The 15,258-nt window shown below is 40.0% G+C and overlaps 1 protein-coding gene across 1 annotated transcript in view; it reads right to left on the bottom strand.

Moving 5' to 3' along the window:
- Window positions 1–15,258, bottom strand: part of SENP6 (SUMO specific peptidase 6) — a 180,038-nt gene that overhangs the window by 31,183 nt on the left and 133,597 nt on the right. The window contains 5 exon segments of the mRNA XM_030555783.1: window positions 10,411–10,503; window positions 10,842–10,964; window positions 11,964–12,080; window positions 12,166–12,272; window positions 12,819–13,048. Coding sequence (XP_030411643.1) covers window positions 10,411–10,503; window positions 10,842–10,964; window positions 11,964–12,080; window positions 12,166–12,272; window positions 12,819–13,048 — 670 coding nt within the window.

The following is a 15,258-nucleotide window of genomic DNA, read 5'->3' as shown; positions in this document are numbered from 1 at the left end:
GGCTGAAACTCCACAAAAGTGAATCATTTCAGGCTGCCTAGCAGAGGTCTTATCCCCATGTAAAGTAAGAGTCAAAGAAGATCAGCAATTATTGGAATTTATACTATATGATTATGAAGGATTCTCCAGTTGTTTCCTGGTCCTTGGAGTAACTGTTCCTCAAGATTGTGCTAACCAGGTGGAGCACTAAGTTAATCCCTGACACAGAATGGTGGTAAGAGTCGTCTGAGACCTGGTATGAACAGCAGTGACTACAGATCTTCGAAAGAGACCAAAAACTTTTATGTGCCTTTGTGTCGAGCAAGTCCTTACAAATGTGGCATCAGACCACCAGAAAGAGCTCTGCTGACCACAGAAAAATCAGGGTGATTACCCCAGGCATCAGTTTGGTTTGGTAAGTTCATGGTGTATGCTGTTGCAATGGATCTCTACACGCAATCAACTAGCAAATATCTCTGAGATCACTGAGAGATCTGAGTAACTGGTTCACCTGAATTGTGCTGCAGTTACAGAAGAAAAGAAAGTGTCCATTCTGTGCCCACTCCATCAAGAACAGGAATACTTTAAAGGGAAAGGCTTGGGTGATGAAAATCTTACTAGATCATCATAGTTAGTTCCTAGATCTTCAACAGAGGTGCCAGGCAATATACATCATGCAAGAATTTTTAAAAACCCTGCACTTTTCAGGAACAGACTGAAGGACACACTTCCCTTCCTACATCACTGAAATTAACTGGATTTCTATCCTAACAGTGATTTTCCAGTGACCCTCCAAACCCCTCCCTTACCTGGGTCACAAAGACATACCCCAGTGCAGACAGAAGTTGGTTCAACTACACATCCAGCAGGTGCAGGATGGTTTATATAAGCATGTACATGGACATCGCTTGAATGGCTGTCAAACAATTTTACCTTGCAATACTGCTATAAAAGGTAAGAAACTATTATAATACTAATTTCGCAAATGGAAAATTGAGACGAGAATTAAATGGCTGCTTAGGTCATATAAAAAGCCTGTGGCTGAGCTGGGACCCAGATCTCCTGATTCCCAGTTCAGTGCTTTCATTACAAGACCATCCTTGTGCACTTGGAAGGCTTAGCACAAAATGGCAATGTCTAACATGCAATTACAGTACAATTGGCAACATGGGTTTTTTAATATCTGCTTGTTGTATTCTGCACATCTGTGAATGCCAGGCAGAAGTGCTTAACAGATAATACAGTAAGGAGGCCTCAAAGTATCCAGCACTTATAAACATAGCTGGGAAGCACAACCTGAAGCTGAGACTTACACAAACGTTGTTTGAAATAGGTATGCAAATCAGATCAGAGATGCTTTGGGCTCATATTTTGCCAATACATGGGAGGATGTAGGGGACTGAACATGATGGAACCTGAAAGACAGAAATAATTGATTGGAAAATCGTTCCCAGAGAGTAGTTATCAGTGGTTCAGTCACGCTGGAAGGGCATAATGAGTGGGGTCCCGCAGGGATCGGTTCTGTTCAATATCTTCATCAATGATTTAGATAATGGCATAGAGAGTACACTTATAAAGTTTGTGGACAATACCAAGCTGGGAGGGGTTGCAAGTGCTTTGGAAGATAGGATTAAAATTCAAAATGATCTGGACAAACTGGAGAAACGGTCTGAAGTAAATAGGATGAAATTTGAGATGGATAAAATGCAAAGTACTCCACTTAAGAAGGAACAATCAGTTGCACACATACAAAATGGGAAATGACTGCTTAGGAAGGAGTACTGCAGAAAGGCATCTGGGGAGTTATAGTGCATCACAAGCTAAATATGAGTCATCAGTGTAACGCTGTTGCAAAAAAAAGCAAACATTCTGGGATGTATTAGAAGGAGTACTGTAAGCAAGACACGAGAAGAAATTCTTCCATGCTGATAATGCCTCAACTGGAGAATTGTGTCCAGTTCTGGGAGCCACATTTCAGAAAAGATGTGGACAAACTGGAGAAAGTCCAAAGAAGAACAACAGAAATGATTAAAGGTCTAGAAAACAGGAATTATGAGGGAAGACTGAAAAAATTGGGTTTGTTTAGTCTGGAAAAGAGAAGACTGATAGGGGACAGGGTAACAGTTTTCAAGTACATAAAAGGTTGTTACAAAGAAGAGGAAGAAAAATTGTTCTCCTTAACCTCTGAAGATAGGACAAGAAGCAATGGTCTTAAATTGCAGCAAAGGCGGTTTAGGTTGGAGAGTAGGAAAAACTTCCTGTCAGCGTGGTTAATCACTGGAATAAACTGCCTAGGGAGGTTGTGGAATCTCCATCACTGGGGATTTTTAAGAACAGGTTGGACAAACACCTGTCAGGGATGGTCTAGATAATACTTAGTCTTGCCTTTAGTGCAGGGGACTGGACTAGATGACCTCTCGAGGTCCCTTAAAGTTCTAGGATACTAACTGTTGGTATTTGCTGATATTAATTTTTTTTTTATTTTGTTAATGTTGAATTTCACCTTATATAGTAAATATGCTTTTCTTCATCAGTTTTTTAAATGTAGGAGTCTGTATAAGGGAGGCTAGGGACGAGTGAAATGGTGATGTATAGAAGTTAAATTGAAGTATGATTGATAGATCAACTTAACACAAATAAAAGGCACAAATCAAATTTATTAAGCCTCCAATTGCAAAAAGAAGCCATGGAAAATACAAAAAGCAACAATGAAGTATTTGCAGACTGCAGAGTCAAGAAAGTCATGTGCTGGGGATTCCCGGTCTCTTTGTCTTGATTGCTGGCACAAGTGGAGTGCTACGAGAACGTACAGAAGGGAGCATACGAGTATAGGTGGCAGCCCAACAAAAGCTGCTGCTCTCCTGTACCATGGCATATTTAACAAGTGCAGGGGACTACTGTTGGGATAAAAGTGCTTGCTGCCTTTGCACCTGCAAGTATTCTTTCAGGAACTCCTCATGTACCTCTTGCTCCTGCAGCTTCATTCCTCTATCACGACGTATATTTATTCATTGATACTCTGTTCTCTTGGCTAAATCAGTTGTCTTAAAAATAAAAAATAAAATGTTGGTATGTAGCTCCTCAAACTCGGTAAGAGTGGTGCTTAAAAAAACCAAACCAAAATCAAAACATTAAGATCTCTGTCACTTTCCTTCCCCAGAGGATGGTCAGGCACTCAACTACGTGTGTTTCTGGATTCCTGGTTCCTTTTCTGCTCTGTGATGCTCTTGGTGCAATAGTAGTCACTGAAGTGAGAAGGAGAGGTTTAATATGCATTAGGTCATTAATGGCACAGTCTGCCTTGGGATTTGAAATGATAGGGACATAAACCAACACTAACATTTATAATATGGCTCATTGGGAAGAGGTGCTGGATCACTGGGACCACAGCACATAGATTTGTGCTGGTGGCAGGGAAGTGGTTTGATAGTGGTGTGGTATATTTCAAAAGGGACTAAAGAAACATTTATTGCAGGCATCTCAATATAACCTTTATCGTTAAGTCTCCAGCAAACAAAACAAAAACAAATAACAAGGGGGACAGAGGGATAAAGTCACACTTGAGTTATTCTCATGGATTATAATTTAAGGACATGTTCCAAAATTAAACACACATAAGAAGGCTCCATAGGGCCACAGGTATATTAGCATCATCTTCTGGTCTGAATGGTAAAGACAATAGTCTGAATTGGCAAAAATTTGCAGATTTCAAAAACTGGAAGTTAAAAATACATTCTCTACTTTAGGATACTGTGTTGCCTTGTCTACACACAAAAATTGTGCTGCTTTAATAATTCTGGTATATTTAAAAAGCAGTACAACTCCCCTTGGGTGGATGCAGATATAGCAGGGTAGTTTATTACCCTGCCCGTACGGGAATAAACTATACTTGTATAGCACTTTTATACTAGTTTAACTGCATCTACATTAGGAGTTATAGTTATATAACTATCAGTTAAAAAAAAAAACAAACACACTTGCAACTGACAGTTATAGCAGTACAAAAACTGTATATTGACCAGTTCTTAATGAATAGCAGTGAGGACAATGGAAGAGGAGAAAAGATCTGAGATTCCATGCCCCTTGACTGTGGCTGTTAGCAAACTGCTCTAATTGTGTGCAAACAATGAGCTTGTACCCAAATTTTGATATGAATTAAGCAAAAAGCAGAATGAAATGCATTTGCAGCTAGGTAGCCAATTGAACGGATACCTTAGCCTGGCATATGAAACAACAGATACAATGCAAGTACATGCTAGGGCTAAGATGCCCTAGCCTGTTGCAATGAAGTTCTTCTTTTACATTTTCTGTAGTTCATTGTCTGACTTTTAAAATTACTGGACTACAATTTTGCATATGGACATGTGGCATGACTTAGCTAGCCACTGTTAGTTCCCAGAAACTTTGGCCTTACTTGAAACAGCCCATTCAGTCTCAAATGGAAGAAGGTTAGTGAGAGCTGCCTACCTGCTGGAATCTAGTGGAGCAAAGCTGGATGAATGGGGAGGGCATAAAAAGCTGCCGTTGTGCTGTGGCAGCACTATCAGGGCAGAGAGGACACTTGCAGGAGTGACTTCTGCTTTCACTTGAGACTGTATCTGTCTGTTTCACAATTATGGCAATGAAATAAAACAAACAAAAGTTCATATACCTTATACAGAAGTCCCCTCATCTCCAGAGTACTCTTCCGCCTGAACAATCTTCACTGCCAACTCCAGAAATTCTTAATAGGTCCTGTGATCCCAGCATGGTCTCCAGCACCTCTTGGTATTGAAATATCCCCTGCCTTGGACTCAACCATCCTAATGGTGTCCTCCATTCAGATCCTTACAAGCCTTATGCTGGGTGTTTAGATACTGTCCAATAGTACCTCAGACTCCACAGACGGAAAAGGCCCAATGACAGGGACTAGTTCATTGAAAGACATGTTTTCATGTCTGCCCCAGAGTAGATGTTACCCTGGCCCATACTGGATTGGACCCTCAACGTTTTTATTTTTTCCTTACTCTGTTTCTCAGAGCAAGCAATACCCTGCTTTCCAGGGACAAGGAAGTACCAAATTACAGAGTTTCAGCTGCAACAACCATTTTGTCTCCCAGATTCTCTCAAGTGCCCAGACATCTGCCATGGGGCACTTGGAAGAGAGTACTCATACAATGGCTTCTTCCAAGACTTGCTTCATAATCAGCTAGCATTACATTAATGGAGCCCAACATGGTGACTTGCCTTGACCAGAGGAAGTGCAATCTAAGTGTGTGACTGTCTGTGAACCAATGTGAGTAAATTTGTGTGGACACATGGGTATGTTACAGGCATGCCAGCAGCCAAGTTTCTCTAATATAGACAAGGCCTTTTAATACCTGATATCTTCAAAGTTCAGTGCAAATTAATGTTTAACTAAGCTCATAAGCATACTTACAGCTCAATGGTATGTTTCAAGATTAAGAATTATTCTCACTTTGCAGCTATGAAAGCAGTGGAAGAGAGATTAAGAGACTTGCTTAAGGCTATATAACAAACCATCGGTAGAGCAGGGAATAGAATTCAGATTCCTTGTTCTGTGCTCAGTCAACAAGATCATACTGCATCTTTAGGGCCAATCACTGAACAAGTGCACAAAGGAAGAGGAAAATGGCTTAAGGAGCTTCTTTATAGGCCTTTTGCATACAAGCAAGATTTTGGGCAGTTTTGATAAGATCACAGATCAGAATCTCACCCTTCGTATTCCAAACATTCAGAAAGCTACTACTTGTGATAAATATGTCACTGTTTTTAGTTGAAGTTTTCATTCTTTATATTATTCCACTTGTAGTTTCGCATAAATGTCTACATTTTCTTAAAAAGTTGGCTGAAGAGTTAATGGTAACCGCTCATGTTTCTAAAAGGGGAAATGAGTTTGGGAATGACCTTGATATTTTTGCTCATTTTGATGGAAGTCAGGTGAGCAGAAGGTAATGTGCTTTCGTCCTTGGAGAGGCACTTAACAGTAACATTCCTTGATGATCATTAGAAAGTCACCAAGGGTATGTCTACACTACAATTAAAAACCCGCGGCTGGCCTGTGCCAGCTGACTTGGGTATGCAGGGCTATTTAACTGCAATGTGGATATTTGGGCTCAAGCCCAGCTCTTGTACCCTGCAAGGAGGGGGGTCCAAGAGTTCGGGCTGCAGTCTGCGATTGAACATCTACCCCACAGTTAAACAGCTCCTTACCCTGAGCCCAAGTCAGCAAGGGTATGTCTACACAGCAAAGAAAAACCTGTGGTTGGCCCATACCAGTCGATTCAGACTCACAGGGCTCATGCACCAGCCCAAGCCTGGAACTCTACATGAAAATTAAACAGCCCCATGACCCAAGCCCTGTGAGCCCAAGTCAGCTGGCAAGAGCCAGTCTCAAGTTTTCCTTTGCGGTATAGACTTACACTAAGTCTGCCTTCTTACACAGAGAAGGTGATGGTTTAAAAAGAATATTAAGGAAAATAATTACACCTAGATAAAGCGAAGACAACAAGAATTTCAACTGCCTCCACATCCCCCTCCATGCAGATTCTTGGCAATTTCTTCCAAGAGAAAACTGACAAAATACAACAGTCTTCTCCCTCTCCCCTCCGCTTACTTTCCCTTCTTCCTTCCCCTTCTACAACTCACATCTCCTTTTCCCATGTCAGAGATTGCTTCTGAACTAGTAGTCCATCTTTATGCTCCTTGATCAGCCACCTTTTACACAGTTGACTATGAGTACATCTACACTACAGGATTATTCCGATTTTACATAAACCGGTTTTGTAAAACAGATTGTATAAAGTCAAGTGCATGCAGCCACACAAAGCACAATAATTCAGCGGTGTGCGTCCATGTACCGACCGAGGCTAGCGTAGATTTCTGGAGCATTGCACTGTGGGCAGTTATCCCGTAGCTATCCCATAGTTCCTGCAGTCTCCCCGCCCATTGGAATTCTGGGTTGAGATCCCAATGCATGATGGTGCAAAAGCAGTGTCGTGGGTGATTCTGGGTAAATGTCATTCCTTCCTCCATGAAAGCAACGGCAGACAATATTTCGCACCCTTTTTCCCTGGATTGCCCTGGCAGATGCCATAGCATGGCAACCATGAAGCCCGTTTTGCCTTTTGTCACTGTCACCGTATGTGTACATCTATAATGCTGACAGAGGCGGTACTGCAGTGCTACACAGCAGCATTCATTTGCATTTGCAAGGTAGCAGAGACGGTTACCATCCCTATTGTACCGTCTGCCACGCCACTGTAAATTGGTGATGAGATGACGGTTATCAGTCGTTCTGTACCATCTGCTGCTGTCATGGGTGCTCCTGGCTGGCCTTCGCTGAGGTCGGCCGGGGGAGCAAGGACAAAAATGGGAATGACTCCCCGGATCATTCCCTCCTTTATGTTTTATCTAAAAATAGAGTCAATCCTGTCTAGAATATGGGGCAAGCGTACTAGAGAACCAGTGTACCAGAGAACACAGCCGCTCCATGTCAGATCCCGCAGAGATGATGAGCTGCATGCCATTCTAGGGGGTGCCCCTGCAACTACCCCACCGTTGATTTCCTCTTCCCCCAACCCTCCTGGGCTACCATTGCAGTGTCCCCCCATTTGTGTGATGAAGTAATAAAGAATGCAGGAATAAGAAACACTGACTTTTTAGTGAGATAAAATGAGGGGGAGGCAGCCTCCAGCTGCTACGATATTCCAGGCAGCACAGAATCTTTTCTTTAGACATGAAAAGGGAGAGGGGGGGCCTGATGGGGCTCAGCCCCCAGTTGCTATGATGAAGACTGTTACCAACCATTCTATACCATCTGCTGGGAATGACCGGGAGTCATTCCTATTTTTAGCCAGGTGCCCCCGGCCGACCTCACTGAGGCCAGCCAGGAGCACTCACAGGATGATGAGGACAGCTATCAGTCATTTTGTACTGTACCATCTGCCACCGGGGAGGGGAGGGGAGAGGATGCTGCTGTTCAGTGCCGCAACACCGTATCTACCAGCATGCAGTAGACATACAGTGACACTGAAAAAAGTCAGGAAACGATTTTTTTCCCTTTTCTTTCACGGGGCGCGGGGTAAATTGACGAGATATACCCTGAACCACCCCGGACAATGTGTTTGACCCTACAGGCATTGGGAGCTCAGCCAAGAATGAAAATGCTTTTTGGAGACTGCAGGGACTGTGGGATAGCTGGAGCCCTCAGTACCCCCCCTCCCTCCATGAGCGTCCATTTGATTCTTTGGCTTTCCGTTACGCTTGTCACACAGCACTGTGCTGTGGCCTTTGTCTATCATAGCCTGGAGACTTTTTCAAATGCTTTCTCATTTCGTCTTCTGGAATGGAGCTCTGATAGAACAGATTTGTCTCCCCATACAGCGATCAGATCCAGTATCTCCCGTACGGTCCATGCTGGAGCTCTTTTTGGATTTGGGACTGCATTGCCACCCGTGCTGATCGGAGCTCCACACTGGGCAAACACGAAATGAAATTCAAAAGTTTGCGGGGCTTTTCCTGTCTACCTGGCCAGTGCATCCGAATTCAGACTGCCTTCCAGAGCGGTCACAATGGTGCACTGTGGGATACCGCCCAGAGGCCAATATCATCGATTTGCAGCCACACTAACCCTAATCCAACACGGCACGGAGGAGTATAGAAACCGGTTTAAAGAGCCCTTTATATCGATATAAAGGGCCTCGTTGTGTGGACGGGTGCAGGATTAAATCGATTTAACGCTGCTAAATTCAGTTTAAACGCATAGTGTAGACCAGGCCTATGTTCTTGAAATCTTGTCCTCCCTTGGCTTCTGTCACTCTGCTTCTCCTTGTTCTCCTCCTACTTCTCAAGTCAATCCTTCAATATGTCCTCTGAACAAACTGTCTCGCCTGCTCTCCAACTGTCTGTGGGGGATCAATGAGCTGCGATCGATGCATCAGCGGTCGATTTTAGGGGGGCTAGTGAACTGCAGATTGCTCTCTCGTCAACTCCTATACCCCATCGGATTGAGAAGAGTGGGGGGAGTCGACAGGATAGCATCTCCTGTCGACATTGCGTAGTGTGGACCCACGGTAAGTAGGATCAAAGTTACGTCGATTTGAGTTATACTATTCAGGTAACTCAAATCGGGTAGTTTAGATCAAATTTCCCCTGTAGTGTAGACAAGGCCTCAGGCCCTAACCTTCAACTTGGACCTGTCTCTAGATCCTTAGGTTCAGGCTATACCTAAATCTTGGTGATTCTTTCTGCATAACATCTCTAAGATACAGCCTTTCTATTCATCCACACAACTAAAACTCTCAGTTACACTCTCATCATCTCACATCTTGATTACTGCTACATCTTCCTCTCTAGCCTTCACAAATGCTATCTTACCCTGCTCACAACCATTCAGAATACAGCTGCAAAGATCATTTTCTTAACCTGTCACTTTGATGTCACCTCTCTGAGTCCATTCATTGGTTCCCTGCTTTCTATCCAATCTAACATAAGCTGTTGGTATTCACGTTTAAGGCCCTTTACAGTCCATGCCCACACTAGCTATCATCTCTCATTTGCTATTTAGTTGTCAGTATTCACCTCCAATTGGCCCATAAGAGTAGTCTCTTTTGCCCACTTGTTAAATTTTCAAATGTACTTTCAAGCTTCCTCCCATGCTACCCCAACACGTTTGGGAGGCAGTCCCCAAAAACATCTTCAAGACCACTGTATTACCTACCTTCAAATCTCTCCTTAAAACTCTCCTTTACTGTGATGCCTACAAAAAACGTGATGACTGTTGTTTCTGCATACCAGCAGCCTCACTGCCTATTATGTTGACCAAAGCTGTCTCTGTTGCCTTGTACTCCTCAATCTGTCTGTATCCGTCTGTTATCTCTTTCTTTATAGTTAGATTGCAAAGTCCTGGGACAAGGGACTGTTTTTGTTTGTTCAGGACCCAGCACAAGACTAGAGCTCCTAGGTACTATGGTAATATAAATAATAAACTTTATCAGCTGTGGGGGCTCGGCCCCGTTGGAACCAAGAGCAGGCAACTTCAATGCCTTAGGGGGTCTCATAATCCATCAGTTAAATAAAAAAAAGGTTTCAATGTAAAAAGTTTAAAACCCCAACAGTACTGACTAAAACCAGATTAGAAGAGAACATTTTAAATAAAAAGCTAGGTGAAAAATAAGATCTCCTTCATGAAAACGGTCTCATTTTTGCTCAATCTTCATACTTCCTAATAATTCATGTGTTATGACAATTGCACTGTCCTTCCATTTTTTAAAGATTTTACCAGTTTGAGATGAACACTCAACATATGAAATGGGGAAGGTTGTTGTAACTTCAAGTGCAAACACTGTAAGCATGCTTTTCATTTAAAAATGGGCAATCCAAACAACTTCTACTGTATAAAATTAATAAAAGGAAGTTTTTTTTTCTTACGCTTCATTAAGGGGAACAAAAATAAAATCCTTCTCAAAAACGTCAACATGCCGTGTCCATGTTTTTACTCGTCCATGTCGCTTCTGCTGTACTCTGTAAGACACCAACAGCAGAGAATAAATATTCAATATCATTGTACAATATTTTATGGCACCATATAATCTTTGTTTTGTTGGACTCTTCAAAAAAAAAACAAAAAAACAAAAAAACCACCTTTCTGGATATTTTCATGATATTAGCACTAGTGGAAAAAGTTCCATAAGATTTGTAGTGCATATTCTACATTTATGACTCTTGGGATAAGACTTCCGAGATTCTGGCTAGCATCAGCAGCTAAAATACAATTCCATATTTTTTTGACAGGTTTTATTTGTGTTATGTCTCTACTCTAATTGTCTTCATTGTGTTTGCACTTAATACATCACACTTACGATAGATTTGCAGTTTCATGAAGATTTCTTCTCTCTCTTTGATTAAGGCGTTTATAGAAAAATGAACTGAACACATGAATTCTGTCAGCATCTTCTTTTTTCAGTTTTTCTAGGACCAAATACCTGTTTTAAGAAAAATATCCTATTATTTAAAAAAAAAAAAAAATTCCAGCAGTTCTTTTATGTAAAGTTCTGTGTTACTCTACTAACTGACAAAGTCTGCCACATAGTGGCCATACTGACTAGACAGCAGCGCCCACCCAAAAGGTGTCCCTCATTAAATCTGAATGAACTGCAAAAGTGTCATGGCTCAGTTAACTAACTAGAATGAAACGAACAAACGCTGTGCTACCCACACTTCAAGGCAACATTTTTACTCAAGCAATTTCATTACTTTCTGTGGGTTTGAGTTGGTCCTTTATTATGGGTTTCTGTTTATTTTATTATCAAAGCACATAGAAGATTTAAACTTATTAGTTAATGGGTCATTGACACAATGTACAAATAAAAAGCAGCAACTTTGAGGTTCTGTTACAAAAGAAATAGAAATTAACATTCTAAAACTGAGGGTCTCAGGTCTTCTCTTTTCCTCTAAAATATATTTTAATAAATATATTAAATGTATATATACATACATACAAACACACACACTTCTACATATTAGGCATCAAACCTCAGTCACATGATTATGTCATTTAATACCTTCGGCTGAAAACTGGCATTTTAAAAAAAATCGCATTCTAAGGGACTGCTAAAAGACTTCTGATTAGCAAATTCCATAAATCAAAAATCATTAAATTTAGCTCTACTGCATATAAAAATTCTGAACATGTTTATTCACCTTAAAGAGAGGACGGTCAAACTAAGGTTATATTTCTTCCCTACTTAGTTATCACTATTTTTCCTCTTATAGAGAAGCTTTGCAGAATCTTGTTTTCAAATTAAATACATGTTAAACAGGACAAAGCATAAGATTAAAAAACTTTTAACAAAATAACGATTCAACTTCTAAATCTTGCAGACATACATGGCTTGAAACCAAGTCATGTTAATTGACCTACAGAGCTTTAAAGAGCCATAGCAAGAAGATGCTAAAAACCAGCTTGAAATAACAAAACTTACTTCAAATAAAAATCAATAATAACATCATTTAAAAATTCTCCTTCATTTAGGCAATGGAGGTCTTCATTGGTCACAGAAATACCACCTTTAGCAGGAGGAGGTGGATAAACTATCAACCTACAACGAAAAATACATTAAATAATAAATATGAAACTTCACTGAAAGTAGTAAAGCATTGCAAAAACAGAGAAAGACATCTTACTTTTCTATAGGACCGATAAAGACTGTATGTGGCTCTCCAATTTCATCATCATCAAAAAATTGAAACGAAGGTGCATTTCTCAGCTGTATTTTGGATTCAGAGACAACCTTATAAAATAAATATAATATTTATTCCAACTGTACACTCACAGTTCATAAAAATAAATTATTAAATCCTTGTAAATTCCCCCAAGGAGACAACATGTTCCATTGTTTTTAAAAAATGCTTTGAGAGGCTAAGCAGAGGCATCTTCCTGACAGGATTATCATTAGTACCATGGTCTGAACGATCCATTTAACATAACAAAGGGAAGAAAAATAGTTTTAATTCATTTATGGTGCTTATATGTCAGTCTGACTGGCAGACAAACTCAAGTGATGCTCAAAATTCTACAAGCTCTTAGGGAGTTACATTCGGTGAAAAGAAAACACTAATTACATTTAACAACAGTCAAGCAAAATACTTTTCCTCTTCTGAAACTGTACTAATGTAACACATTTAGTTATATTTGAACTAAAAGCTAGAAAGACAAAAAAATACACACTAAAAGACATTGCTGCTAGTGAAACAGCACAGTTTAAGCATAGTATTTGTAAATCAAATGACATCACAACTTAGAGTAAAGCTTTGGTCCAGAACAAAATGTAATTTACATTTTTTATTTTGTTTTCTTTAAGAGAAGAAGCACTTCCTTTGGAGTTGTCTTCCAAGGATTTTGTAAAGGCCACAAGCCTACCATTGGCTTCTTCAAATGGAATTTTCACAAAGAAATCAGAAATATTATTCCGGATACCAATCTCAGCAACAATTTTTTCAAATATTGTATTTCCATGAGCATCAAGGCCAGTCTCAAAAATCAGAACAATATACTGTTCTTCTGGATCTAAGGAAAAAACAGATACACAATTGTCAATTTACTTAAAAATACATAAAAATTGATCTGGATTTTCCTGTTTGAAAAGTTGTTGATGTTAAACAGCCTTAAGTCAAAACAAATGCATTAAAACAGTAATTACAAAATTTTACAACTTGGATTCCCAAAGTTAAGCCTGATTTTCACAGGTGCAGAACCTCTACAAATCCCATGAGTATTGCGTGTTCTTATGTATTCTGAAATATCAGGCACATTTAATTTACAAGATTCAAAATTAATGCACAAAGATATGCATCTAGATTTGAAAAATTTGGCCTACGTTTGTTTAGCACGGTAAAATTATCCTAAATACAGATCATCTAAAATACAAACATGCATAGATTTCTCACTCTAAAAAAATCTCGTAACAGCAGCAGCATAAAACGACGTGTACTGGTGGGAGGAAGAAATACTGTTAAAGAGAACAGAAAGCGTGATAATTGCTTGCTGGCCATATTATGCACATACATGGAGTATATTTTGGAGGATTTTAAAAAAAAAACCAAAAAAACCCAAAAAACCCCCACTACAATCAGTTTATTCGCCCATGTCTTACATTTTGTCTAAGCCATTTACACCTGTGCGAAGTATTGCAAAATACTACCATCATCATTTGGAAATGTGGAGAATCACACCTGATACAAATAAATAAAAAGGACAGAGTCAGAGGTCCTAACATACTTTAAAATGCAACATCTTCTCTGTAACTTGGACCTCACTAAAAAGCAAATGAAATTATCAAGTCATCCACACTTTCTCTTTTTTCATATTATATCTGTTGTCTTGTAATTTCAGTATAATTTCATATCAGTATAAAAAGAACATAAGAATGGCCCTACTGGGTCAGAACAAGGTCCCTCTAGCCCAGTACCCTATCTTCCGACAGTGACCAACGCCAGGTGCCCCAGAAGGAATGAACAGAACAAGTAATCATCAAGTGATGCATCCCCTGTCGCTCATTCCCAGCTTCTGGCAAACCTAGGCTAGGGACACCATTCCTATTCACTCTGGCTAATAGCCATTGATAGACCTATCCTCCATGAATTTATCTAGTTCTTTTCTGAATCCTGTTATGGTCCTGGCATTCACAACATCCTCTGGCAAGGAGTTCCACAGGTTGACTGTGCGTTATGTAAAGAAATACTTTCTTTTATTTGTTTTAAACCTGCTGCCTATTAATTTCATTTAGTGACCCCTAGTTCTTGTGTTATGAGAAGTAAACAATGGTTCCTTATCTACTTTCTCTATACCAGTCATGATTTTATAGACCTCAATCATATCTCCCCTTAGCCATCTCTTTTCCAAGCTGAAGAAGTCCCAGTCTTATTAATCACTCCTCATATGGAAGCTGTTCCATACCCTCTAATCATTTTTGATGCCCTTTTATGAATCTTTTCCAATTGCAACATATCTTTTCTGAGATGGGGCGACCACATCTGCACACAGTATTCAAGATGTGGGCGTACCATGGATGTACATAGAGGCAACATGGTATTTTCTGTCCTATTATCTATCCCTTTCTTAATTATGCTCAGCATTCTGTTCGCTTTTTTGACTGCCTCAGCACGTTGAGTGGATCTTTTCAGAGAACTATTCACAATGACTCCAAGATCTCTTTCTTGAGTTGTAACAGCTAATTTAGACCCTATCATTTTATATCTGGAGACAGGGGGCTTAATTGTTCCCATATCAATACTAGTATTCATTAATAGCAATGCCACTGAAATCAATGGATTTACACCAATGTATATCTGGTATAAGAGAAGAGTCAGAAGCCAGAATGTATATATGTATGTGCGTGCACTTTTACAGACCTAGAATAAGCAAGTCTCCGTTCTGAAATGAAGAAACAAAGAACCAAAAGGATTAGGGTTAAGAATGCAACATGCAAGTAAACTGACTTGAGCTGAAGTTTACCACATACTTTGATTTCACTATTTGTTGATTTTGTAATTTCTTTACTAATAAATCCACCTGCCTTCTCTTACCAGCTGTAGGAATGTGCAGCTCATCTATAACTATGTGACATTTCAAACATCCACCTTGTCTTTCCCCTTCCCCACCCTGCCAAACAGACATAACTGCAAAGGAAAAAGGCACCTAGATGATACCAGATTAAATTTCTATGTTTAGAAGGAGCATCTGTGAAAGACTCTCATGCTCTCTCCTGCTTCTAGAAT

This window comes from Gopherus evgoodei, chromosome 3, assembly GCF_007399415.2.
Source record: "Gopherus evgoodei ecotype Sinaloan lineage chromosome 3, rGopEvg1_v1.p, whole genome shotgun sequence".
In the NCBI taxonomy this organism is placed as follows: domain Eukaryota; kingdom Metazoa; phylum Chordata; order Testudines; family Testudinidae; genus Gopherus; species Gopherus evgoodei.
Note: the sequence above shows the minus strand (reverse complement) of the source record. Positions and strands in the feature narration are given on the sequence as shown.